The 12,903-nt window shown below is 42.4% G+C and overlaps 1 protein-coding gene across 1 annotated transcript; it reads left to right on the top strand.

Annotated features, from left to right (window-relative positions):
- Positions 1 to 1,289: 1,289 nt before the first annotated feature.
- slc41a2a (solute carrier family 41 member 2a) lies at positions 1,290 to 11,277 on the top strand (the record flags this gene model as incomplete). Its single annotated transcript, XM_079743428.1, has 10 exons — positions 1,290 to 1,631; positions 1,856 to 1,963; positions 2,725 to 2,796; positions 3,811 to 3,955; positions 7,399 to 7,545; positions 7,744 to 7,891; positions 8,080 to 8,159; positions 8,273 to 8,404; positions 8,987 to 9,135; positions 11,077 to 11,277. 10 exons carry the CDS (start codon positions 1,290 to 1,292, stop codon positions 11,275 to 11,277), a joined length of 1,524 nt encoding a protein of 507 aa, XP_079599554.1.
- Between the last annotated feature and the right edge of the window lie 1,626 nt (positions 11,278 to 12,903).

Below are 12,903 nucleotides of genomic sequence, written 5' to 3'. Positions count from 1 at the left end.
CGTGCGTGCATGCGTGCGCGCGTGTGTGTGACGTACACTAAAATGATGACGTTAATTAAATACCAGATTACTTCTAAGAACTATAATCAATTTCACCACTTGACCAGAGTAGCAAGATGTTCTCAGTGTCTGGTGACTTTTTAGTTCATTTTCTCGTGTGTGTGCACTGGGTATGTGTGTGTGTGTGTGTGTGTGTGTGTGTGTGTGTGTGTGTGTGTGTGTGTGTGTGTGTGTGTGTGTGTGTGTGGCACTAGGCACGTGCATGCACATATTTGTGTGGATGGGTGAGGGTGTCACTTGTTTGTGGGAGAGACAGTGAGAGAGTGAGATAGAGAGAGAGAGAGAGAGAGAGAGAGAGAGAGAGAGAGAGAGAGAGAGAGAGAGAGAGAGAGAGAGAGAGAGAGAGAGAGAGAAAGAGAGAGAGAGAGAGAGAGAGAGAGAGCGAGTGCTAGTGCTGGAGAGAGGGGTGAGTGAGTGTGCGTCTGGTGAACAGGGAGGATGGTACCAAGAGAGCAGAGGAAAGGCAGAGATTTGGACGGCAGTGAACTGGAGTAAGACACTTTATTTAATCTGCTGAAATTGTCATACTCACTAAAAACCTTGTTGATTTGTTTTTTGTTTGACCTAACAATTGAAATTGAGAGTTATGTGAAAATAATCTTGATGGGGATATATTTCAACCTGTACATATAACCTCTAAAATCGAAATGCTAAGGATTTGTATAACATGTACCAGAAATATTTTTGCTATCCTGGGCTATTTGTGCCCATCTGGTGACATAGCTATCTGCTGTTCCAATTAAATGAATCAATGGACCAACAATGGTAAGAATGTCTTATAAGGAAATTTGAGGTATGTCCAAGAACAATGCGGCTGTTTGTGACATGATCTTGTCAAACCACTGGCATAATATGGTATAGCATGGATTCAGGGAATCATTCAAATGACTAACTCAATATAACTCAGAATAACTCAACCATTCATTTGATTTCAGCAGGCCTATCTTTTTTAACTTAGTCTAAATAGTGAAATCAGTGTTATCATCACCATCACCGTCTCATCACCATCCCCTGTTATTATAATGCAAAAGACGCAGTTTACATGTCATCTTACAACCACTCTCAAAGAACTCTGCAAGTGTCCATATCCTGACCACGGGTTTTGATATTTTCAGATGTGCTGTGAGACACCAGAACCAGTCTAGATTTCCAGCTGGGTTTGAAAAGTATCTGGAATCAAACTCTCATCCGAGAAATTCCCTGAAAGAGTTCCCCATTCTCTCTTCACCATGGGCAATGCAATATCCCTCGCCATGGGAACAGGTGTGTCCACGCAGCCGTCAGAAGACCCTCAGGAGCTCCAGGACGTACGTGGAAACAGGACCCCACGCCCCACGTCTCTATCTCGGGTTCACGCGGAAGAGGCCGAGCCCCTGCTCCCCGGGGGGTTCCGCAGCAGCGCGAGGAGCCCCCACAAAGCTGGCGGCTCACGGGAAGATCCTCAGAGCCGGGAGGGCGTGCCGGCCAGGCCCACTGAGACGATGCCTGCCCTGGTGCTGCAGATCTTGGTGCCCTTCCTGCTGGCCGGGCTTGGCACTGTCTCGGCCGGTGTGCTGCTTGGTCTGGTTCAGGTGAGAACATTGAGAAGATGAAGGGGGAGCCAGGCTGGAGCACACATGATTGTATGTTGTGTTCATCTGAGACTCAGCCTGTGTGTTAAATCTAGGTTTTATTTGATGAAATTCAGCTACTTAATATTGTCACTGTTTACCATTCAGAAATATCTGTGTGTGTGTGTGTGTGTGTGTGTGTGTGTGTGTGTGTGTGTATGTGCTTGTGTGTGTGTGTCTTAAAGCACTGGGAGGTGTTTCAGGAGGTCACAGAGATCTTCATACTGGTCCCTTCAGCATTGGGCCTCAAGGGAAACCTGGAAATGACCCTTGCTTCCAGGCTTTCAACTGCTGTGAGCACTTGCAAATGTTTACACACAACATCTTATTTTGTTTATTGTCATGAGATGTCCCTGCCTTAGGTCATATATATTTTTGATCTCGTTGTAAAAATCCTCTTCCAGGATTTTCACAACGTAATGGTATAACTAATAATAACTAATAACTAAAGCCAATATATAATCTGTGAAAATCCTCTTCCAGGATTTTCACAATGGCAGAGAGGTTCAGCATCCAATGTTAACGTTTAAGCCTCTGACACAGCCCCCATTCATAAGAATGCGACCCACTGCTAAAATTTGTATATATCTTTTTTGAGAAAGAATACCAACTGTCATTATATTTTAAAACCCACCTCAGGCTGAGCATGCAGTGCTCGGGTAGTACTATAGACTACTAGACTATCGTCTCCTCTGTAATAAGTGGATCGAAAGATTCCCTGAAGGCCCGTAAATGTTTTCAACCATAGCTGATTGGCATCATGTGAACGAGATACTTGAGGGTTGAATATAAATACCCCGATCTATTTAGGCCTCTTTACAGCTTGTACTGTCTTTAACAATACTGTGCAGTACTGACTATCACACACATGTTCTTTACTTGATAGCAATGTTATCAAGTTGATCTATCAACTTCTAACAACTTCCAAAAAGTATTGATCATGGCTGAGTAAGGATTTGTCTATGGTGGGTATAACCAAACCCTTGAGCATTGTGAACCCACTGGTAATGTTATAACTAATAACTAAAGCCAGTATATAATCTGCTGTTGACAGGTGAATACTGGGAAAATGGAAACGGCAAGAGAAAGGAGGAGTCTGATCATCGGGAATTTGTCTCTTAAACAGGTAGAGGATTTTTTGAAAGATATGCATTGTTATGATTTGGTTAATTATAATTATCTACTTTTTATAATCAGTTAGTTAGAAAAGAGCTGGTTCGATCCTCCGTGCCTGCTCCCCACTTGTTGTCATCCTTGAGGTAGATGCCTACCCTGTGTAAGATAAAGACTTTATTATCACTCATGTAACCAAAAACATGAGTGGGTTGGCAAAGAACTCCTGTCCTGAATCAGGCTTCATGTTATATATATATATATATATATATATATATATATATATATATATATATATATATATATATATATATATATATATATATATATATATATATATATATATATATATATTTATATATATATTTATATATATATATTTAGATAGAAGACACTTGCATATTCAGTTAGTGGGCAACTTATGTGGGGGACACAGGGGAGGTGCCTTATTCCAAGGCCCAATGCATAGGTTGTTTAGATTGGTAAGTGCATGTAGGAGGATTCAACCCCATTTTGGCAAAATCAGCTGAGGTCTGTGTAATGGGAAAATTTGGTTGTCACACATGTGAGGGTTCCCTAACTGCCCCTCTTTGTCCCGCCGTAAAAGCTGTAAAAGAGCCCCTGTTCCAACGGGGGCCTCTTTGGCATCTGGGGAAGGTCAGAAGCCAGGGATCCAACTGATAAGGCACGGCTACGTCCCCCTTTAAGACATCCTGAGGTGGTTTATCGATGCTAATACTATAGTTTGATTGGGGGGCAGAGCTGTTCTGAGCATCCCTGATTCCCTCAAAACCTCCTCCTAAATCACAAACTCAGATTTTGCTGTTGCTTCTGTGCAAGTGATAATAAAGTCTTTATCTTTCAAACTTTGGTATTTTTTGTTGTGTAAAGTGTTTATCCACAACATCAACTTATCAATTGAACTGATATAAAAAATACACATTGTAATAAAGGGGTTCACGGCTAAAACATTGTATTAAAGTCTTGTTCAACAGAGGTAATCTCTTTACTGTCACTCTTTTCCCAGTTGCAGGCCACTGTACTGGGTCTTCTGGCAGCTCTGATGGCGATTGCTTTGGGATGGGTGGCAGAGGGTCAGATGCCGTTTAACCATGCCATCCTCCTGTGTTCAATCAGTCTGGCTACTGCCTTCATGGCCTCATTGCTACAAGGTAAGGCCTTAGCCTGTCGTCTCCCTGCTTACTTTGATAATATCATTTTGATAATGAACATTGTCGTGGCAATTTCTTTATGAGATTTTGTGCCTAGAACAAATAAGACTTCTAAATTCAAAGAAACACCTACTTATACCTACATATTTGAGACACAGTATGCAAGCCAAGACTCTCCTCTCTGGCAGGGTTAAACCTGATCATATTGTAACTGAGTTTTTCAACACAGTTTCAGGCCCTTAAGAGTAGTAAATATCATATCCCTCTATGAGGTTCCCCGGACCGTAGCTACTTCCGGTTTGTTTAGCGGGTGGGGGCCGGATGTAGTATTATGTAATATTATAGTCATGATATATCTGATATATCAGATATCTGAATATAGTAATGGTCTAAGAAATACTTACAGCCAATCAGCATGTTGTCGTCGGATGGTTTACTGTTGCCAAAAAACTTGATGGTGTGAACTGAGTTGGCCTTTTGGAGTGTCTCCATGGGGTATTCATAACCCCAGTCATCACCCCCTTCCCCCTGTGTCATCGGGCCCTAACCAATAGACCCAGGGGTCCCTTTCCTCTGTCACTAATTGTATGTTCACACCCCCCACCTAGGCACACCCCTCTTTGTAAATGATCATATTAATACCACTAATAGCGACCGATAAAAGATGTCTTAATTAATAGAATAGTATCATAGTTTCATAATAGTTAGTCATCTGTGAGGTGTGTCTTTTTAAAATGTGTGAATTTTTAAAACACGTTTCCCTCTGGACCGTTGGTGAAATCACATTTACCACCTATGGATATAACCTGTATATATACGGATATATTTATATGCTATATGTGTTACTATATGGATAATTATAGTGTTTTTTCATATCAAAATGATGCTCTCATTATAAAATAGCTGTATTAAGAGGATTTATAGAATAATATATTAGTTAAACGTCCCTTTTAACACATTTAACTTTCACAGCCTCTAACCATTTCCCCTCATCTAGGCACTCCCCACACCCCCGTCAGCAAACACCTCACTGTAGGCCCTAGTGTTCCGCATCACACACCTGTAAAAATCATCCTGGTAGCACAGTGAAAGACAGACACATCATGGATCCCGCCATCTGCTTTTTACGAACACACCCCATACCTCCCCGTCTTGAGAGCAAACATCTCACTGAAGGTGCTAGTGTTTCCCGCATCACGCCCCTGCAGACACCATGATAGTAACACACAAGCCAGATACTTATCACTCTCTATTCCTAGTTCTCATCCTGGATCCCACAATCTGGCCCCCACCAGAAATTTGGAACAGATGAACCCAACCTGTTAGCCCTCCCCCCCTTTCTACAAACACACACACACACACAAACACACACACACACACACACACACACACACACACACACACACACACACACACACACACACACACACACACACACACACACAAGCCCCTGACACAGTTGACCATAATACTACATCCGGCCCCCACCCACTACACAGACCGGAAATAGCTACGGTCCGGGGGACCTCATAGGGGGATATGATATTTATTACTCTTAAGGAACTCTACTCAATTATTCAAAGACAGCAGACGTGCACCTCAGTGAGCTAGTAAAGGGAAAAAAAGGATAAGGCATGGAACAAGGAGTCAGCGGGATTTTACGATCTGTTGTAAACAAAAGAATAAAGCAAAGCAAAAAATGAATTTCCATTACAACACAAAGCCAGGGGGAGGATTACCAGCTCTTGTTTTACAAAATGTTGTCTCTTGATGGCCGTCCTTAAAGGTACAACAGAGCACTCAGTATCAGGTGCCCAGGGGGGCTTAGTGTGGCACATGCCCCCCATAAAATTTGATTAGCCCTACACAGTGCCTAAATGTACAATAATTTTTATTTTTCACTACACACTGCTACATAACATTTTTCTAGTTTGTGATGTCATTTTTTTTCCAAGTTAAATTTGTGTGCACATTCTTTTCCCCATTCTACATAGTTAGTGATATGGTCTCGTGCTCAAATACGTATTTCAAATACAAAATACTATTTTGTAATTTGTATTTTATTGAGATGATGAAAATGCCTTCGTATTAAGTATCAAAATACTTCAGTGTTGTGTATTTTTGTATTTTCAAAATACTGTAAAATACTTTCTGTCAAACATCGTGATGACATCTGTATATCTATCTATAAAGCACGAAATCTCTGTCTCTGTCTGTCCGTGGCACCCTCGCATGGTCAAGCCCCTGTGATACCGCTCTCGGCCACTGTGATTTTTTTGCTCCCCTAGCACCAATAGGAAGCGGCGCGCTGCAGCACCGTTGTGATCCAAATAATGTGTCGTCACCGCAAAGTACAGACTGAATCATCATTATAATCTTCTTCATTGTCATCATTGTCATCATTATCATCATCATCATCATCACAATCATCATTATAGATGGCTTTTGTATTTGACTGTAGAACTTTGGTCGTGTTTAATGCAGTGCTTCACGCAGCATCAAGGCAGCAACAAAGTGTAAATAACAAGGCGTTTTGATGGCGGTCCTCTGCACTACGCAGAGGACCGCCATCAAAATGCCTTGTATAGGAACCCGGGATCCATTGTTTATTTCTTCAGTCATGATATTTCTTCAGTCATGATTGACTGAAGAAATATCCATATGTAATTTAAATATCCTGATATCAACCTTCCATGATACATGTATGATCCTGATTTTAAAGGTTTCTATAAAGTCATTGTTATGCGATGAACTGGCTTAATGAAGTCATTGATGGAAAATAACTGATTCCAAGACTCACAGCAAAGTATTTGATTTAATAAGTCATGATAAAGACAGTTGGCATGCGTACACAGTGACCGGTGAACGGACCTCTCGAAGGGGTCAGTGGCACAGGCTAATTAGACTGAACCTCTGATCAGGCAGGATTGTTCTCTCATTGGCCTCAGTTCACCAGCCTTGGTACTAGGCTTTTGATTGAGTGTGCAATTTAGTTGTCGTTTCTATTTAATCATTCTACGAGGCTTTTATAAATTGTATAGGCGTTTTTAGATTGTTTATTATTTTACTCTGTTTTTGACCTCATAACAGATACGCCCATTGGGTGTGTGTTAGAGGAAGCTGTGTAAACCACTGTGGACCAATGATCAAAGTCCCCACATTGGCTCACGTGCCTAAGAGACAACATGATCCTATAGGAACACATGAAACATGTAGGTTTGATATCCACAAACCCTTGGCATAGACAGAGACCGATACAGTGCGTATAGTGATGCACAACCTTGTAAAAAATAATTGGACAGAGTGCAGTGTAGCCATAGAAATCAGAAATAAAAATGGTATAATGGACACATACTTTTTAATGAAGAAGCAGTTCATATCACATCATAGTACACATATTGATTAAATTCATATTGATTGAATTCTTCTTCTACACGTCTAAGGCGTCATCATGGTGGCTCTGATCCTTGGCTCCAAGAAACTGGGTATAAACCCGGACAATGTGGCCACGCCTTTGGCCGCCAGTTTTGGAGACCTCATCACCCTTGCCTTCCTCGCCATCTTCAGTCGGTGGTTCTACGGATGCCTCGGTAACAAAAGTAGCATTATGCCCTTAAAACATTTTTTATCAACCATGTAATTTAATGGATTCACTAAATTGAATTTAATCTCAAGCAATGACTCCATAATGAATACATGACATCTAATTACATTTTTTTTCCATAAGGGATCATTAAAAAATAAGATAATTATAATGTTTGTGCTGAATCAAGTTTTCCTCGTCACAGAGCCCTACTTCTATGTGTTGGTCCTGGTGGATGTGGTATTACTGTGTCTTATCCCGTTGTGGGTGGCCATCTCATCCAGACAACCAGCTAGCCGTATCCTCCTTCGTAAAGGCTGGGAACCAATCATTACAGCCATGCTGATAAGCAGGTATTCACAACCGTTTCAGATCACCATCTTCATCTGAGTTTTCAGTAAAATCAGTCACTCTGAATGAAAGTGTCAGCTAAATGAGAGAATAGCAGGCAGGTAGTAAATGGTCAAATTGAAGTTATCGTAGTAGTTAATAAAAATGGTATGAGTTAATACAACTCATTGGTTCACCTCTTCCTTTCCAGTTTCGGAGGACTAATCCTTGACAAGACTGTAACAAATGCAAACTTGGCAGGAATTATAATTTTTGTTCCGGTTATAAACGGTGGGTTCTCTTCCATCCCTAAATCGCTTATATCAATACAAATTGCCCAAGAAAAGATGAACGGCTCATTTCTTTATTTTTTCACTTCTCCCATGATTACTGCCTTCGTGCAGGGATTGGAGGAAGTCTGGTCTCCATTCAGTGTAGTCGTATTGCTACTGCCCTGCACATTGCCAGCTCCCCTGGGGAGGTTCCAGAGGGCCGTAAGGGTCGCTGCAGACCCTGCCGCATGTTCTTTGGCTCAGGTAGGCTCTCAAAGGGACCACATTGTGGATAAAAACAACCGCTGTTGCTCTTCCACACTCTTTACCTTCCAATAATAAGAACCTAACAACGACTATGGAAGAAACTAACCATTAATTTTTATGGCAAACTATGAGTATTATCAAGCCTATATATCATATAGATACATTAATAGTGGAAAGCGGCTAAATCAACTCTGAATTCATAGGAGAGACTCGACACGGCGCCAGAGAGTCTGGGGTCAAGGCGTACTGACGTCAACTTAAAGTTTAGACAAGCTGCAGATGTTGACAATATATCTCAATGAATGCATGGATGACCGGCCTTACCATAAAATGAGAACTAGTATGCATTCTGTGGGCGGGGCTACCATATGGGGAATAGCTTGGTGCGTGAGGATAAAAGACAGGGATCGTATACATCCAGCAGTGCTTTGCAAACTACTATGTCATACTTGCTCCGGACTCCTCGATTCCTCATGCTCTCTAAGTTAGTTGAAGTGATAGAATTCGGTTATTTTCTACCACAGGAGATGTACTATGTAGAGGTTTTCTGTATTAATTAGAATTCTATTAATAATCCAGGGGCAAACCATCGATCGGCCCAAGTGCTATTCCTATTGGTCATCCCGGGTCAGCTGATCTTCTTATACACGATTCATCTGATGGAGGGCGCTCACACGGTGCCGACGCCGTTCTTCCTGTTCATCTTCCTGGCGGTCGCCCTCCTTCAAGTGAGTAAGTCTTAACTTCCTGGTCCAGGAAACTCCCGGTACTCACAATCAGGGAGCACCGGGAGGTGATTGTGAGTACAAGCTTTAAAAAAAGAAAAGGCGTAATTTTTTACATTATTCACTTGAAATTGTTGAAAGGCCATACATTACTCGTTTATGAATATTAATTTCACAAAAATAACAACAATAATAAATAAATCAAGGTTACCACTATCACTCCCTCACCCCAATCTGTAAGAATTTAGTTGGTCTACCAGCGCGGGCAAATGCGCAAACGCTTAACTTGATAAATAGGAGACCGCGATGATGACAAATGTTTGGGATAGCATACTAACCAGGTTCAAGGCAACTACTGAGACTTTGCAAATGAATGACATAACTTTGCAGAACGTCTTTTGGAGTCACTGCTTTCTTATGTGACATCGCAGAGGGATCAGTGTGAGAAGCAGTGTTGGGAACGTTACTTAAAAAAAGTAATTAGTTATAGTTACTCACTACTTGTTCCAAATAGTAACTGAGTTAGAAACTGAATTACTCTATAATAAAAGTAACTAGTTACCAGAGAAAGTAACAATTTGCGTTACTGTAAAAAAAAAAAGAAAGTTGCTTTACGTGAAAGAATTTGGATTTTTCTGAGCAGTTTTCACTTGGCCTTAATGTGTTAAATGGTTGAACTGCCCATTCAAGGCCCTGATATGCTTCCAACTGAGGCCCCGTCCACACTAACCCGGGTAATCTATATCCGTTTAGCCCTTCCGTCCACACTAAAACGGAGAATTCCGACACTGAAAACGATCGCTGAGGTGGATTAATGTGAAAACGCTGGGTTCGCGTTGCAGTGTAGACAGGGTAGACGGCTTTCAGAAACAATGACGTTCGGTTGCCATGACACTGCCACAAGCTTGCGCTCGAGACCGAGACGCTCGTCAAGAAAAAGGTAGGCGAAATGCAAATGATGATCTCGCTGTACAATGTACTAATTTATCTCCAGAAACAACTCGACATATTGGCTCAAAACATATTCGTTGCTCCAACGCCGAAGGCGAGCGCTGTACTTGATGTTCTTCAGTGATGGTAAAAAACCCGAAAGACGACAGTTTAAACCGTACTTTGAGCGGCGTTTCTGGACAAGACCGGGTCGAAAATGATTAACCAGCTGATCAACTGTAAATATCAGGTGATCGCACGCCTGTAATCTAAACAGAGAGGCGTGGCGGAGTTACGTAACCATGAGAACAACTGTTCAAAATATTTTCAGTGTGGAACGTGGATGCAAAACATTCCGAAAACGATATGAAAACGATAGTGTGGACGGAGATAATTTTCATTGCGGATGTACGTTTTTACATTTACCCGGGTTAGTGTGGATGGGGCCTGAATTTCAATTTGCTGTGGAAAATCTGTCGAATACTACAGAAAATGCCAACTTTTCATCGGATTGCTCCGGACTCGCCATTTCTGATGCTTCGTCGAATCTGTTCGGTGCGTGCGTTTGCGTGTGTGTGGCGCGCGTGTCCTGGCTTGTGTGTAAAAACACTGGCTCCAATTGGCTACCATGAAACATGACTCTGCCTTAGCCATCATAATCGCTTATCTCGTTGTTAACCCACCCAGTCTCCTCACTAGCAGTTTGTGATTGGAGCCAGGGGGACGTTCGGATTACGCAGTTTATTCAATCAATTCAGAGTAACGCACTGCATTTTTCGTACAGTAACGGTAACGGCGTTGTAACGACGGAAATAGTAATTAGTTAGATTACCCCGTTACTGAAAAAATAACGGCGTTACCTAACGCCGTTCTTTTAAACGGCTTTATTACCAACACTGGTGAGAAGTAAGAAAATGCCTACACATTGTGTCAATACGGGCCTGCTCACAATCCATCGACGTCCAACTGTCTTCCATTGTATGTAATCCCTCCTCCTCCGCCTATCACCCCCAGGTGTATTCCTTGCTGTGTGTGGCCGACTGGTTGGTGCCCTGGCTCTGGCAGCGAGGTAAGGACCCTGACAGCTTCTCCATCCCCTACCTCACTGCCCTGGGAGACCTGCTGGGTACTGCTCTGCTGTCCCTGGCCTTCCTGCTGTTCTGGTGGACCGGGGAGCCTATCAGCACCTCGTTTGAATGGTTCGGACGGACCTGACTGTCCTTTTGGGTCCTTTTGGGCATGTACATCATTCTTATTGTACATGTACAATATTGCTTGGCAACGAGATGCTGTTTGAGCGACTCGTGATTGAAAGGCTACTTTATAACATATTTAATTAACTTTTTCACATTTTTGTCCAGTTTAAAACGTTACGATATTCTTATGAATTGTTGACACTGTCAAATCTGCGTTGATGGAATTTAAAAGACATTCTGCAACAAGTTATGGAGGTGTATTCTCTGCTGGGGTCACCGTGTATCCAAATCCACCGAGACGCACTTACTCCAGAGCGGACCTTCTGAAGCTTCAACGGGCTTGCAAGACAGTTGACTTATCACCCGAACAACTGGATTTCATACCAAAAACTTTGATAAAGAAGACAATACGGAGGAAAAGAGGATCGAGAGGAGGAATTAGGAACAGGATTAGTAGACGAGGAAGTAAGCTACCGTTACCTGCTTTCACTTTGTCAAATGTGCGATCACTGCGTAATAAGATGGATGAGCTTGCTGCACTGTGTCAAAAGCCCCACCCTGCACTTGGGTCGTCAGATCATAATGTAAAAACACACAAAATCCAGACCAAAACCATCCAGGTCTGGAATAATGATTCTCTAGAAAGTGACGTGTGTCCCGAAAGGACCCACTGTATTGATGCACTTTCCGCTCCAGAATCAATCATGAAAAGGACACAAAACCACGCTGGCAACAAATGTTACCTTACATATATATGCGTGCCTTATATATCTTATATAACTTGTGTATCTTATATATATATACCTTTTATATATCTTATTATGTAGAAATTTAGAAGCACTCAAGATATGTCTGTGTCAAATTCAAAATGCGATCATTGGTAAAGAACACATAGACGGGGGGAGACATGGGCTGCAAGAGAGGGCCACTGTGAGGAACACAAAGAACGTGAGTCTCTGTAGGCCCCATGGTATGACTGCCATTCATTGATTATGGGAGCATGTGGCACGACACACACTAGGATCACACCCTTTCGTCGTGCCACATGCTGCCATAGTTAACTAGGTAAACCAAAAAAGAAAAACGTTCACAGACTCTAACTCTTACTCCCCCATCTAGGCACGCCCCATATGCCCGTCTTGAGAACATCTCCTGTGAAAGACATACTTTTTATTAATCTCTACCCCCTAGTTCTCATCCTGGATCCCCCAGGCTGCTAGCCACCAGAATTTCGGAACAGATTAACCCAACCTGATAGCCCCCTGTAGGCCCTAATATTCCCCCTCATGCCCCGCAGACCTGATGATAGCAACACAAAAGCCAGATAGACTAACCCCACCTGGTAGCCCCCCCTGTAGGCCCTAGTTGACCACCTCACGCCATGCAGACCTGATGATAGCAACACAAAAGCCAGATAGACTAACCCCACCTGGTAGCCCCCCCTGTAGGCCCTAGTTGACCACCTCACGCCATGCAGACCTGATGATAGCAACACAAATGCCTTTGTGTTACGATCCTGAGGCCCCCATTTTGGGGGGTTGGATTTACTAATGAGGTGGTCTGTTGTCAGGCTTATGGGCAATCCCAAGGATGATCTGCCTAAAGTGTAACTTAAAAACAAACATGTTGAGGCTGGGTGTCTTCC

Source organism: Pollachius pollachius (genome assembly GCF_949987615.1).
Source record: "Pollachius pollachius genome assembly, chromosome: 9".
Taxonomy (NCBI): domain Eukaryota; kingdom Metazoa; phylum Chordata; class Actinopteri; order Gadiformes; family Gadidae; genus Pollachius; species Pollachius pollachius.
This window is presented reverse-complemented; position numbering and strand designations above follow the sequence as displayed.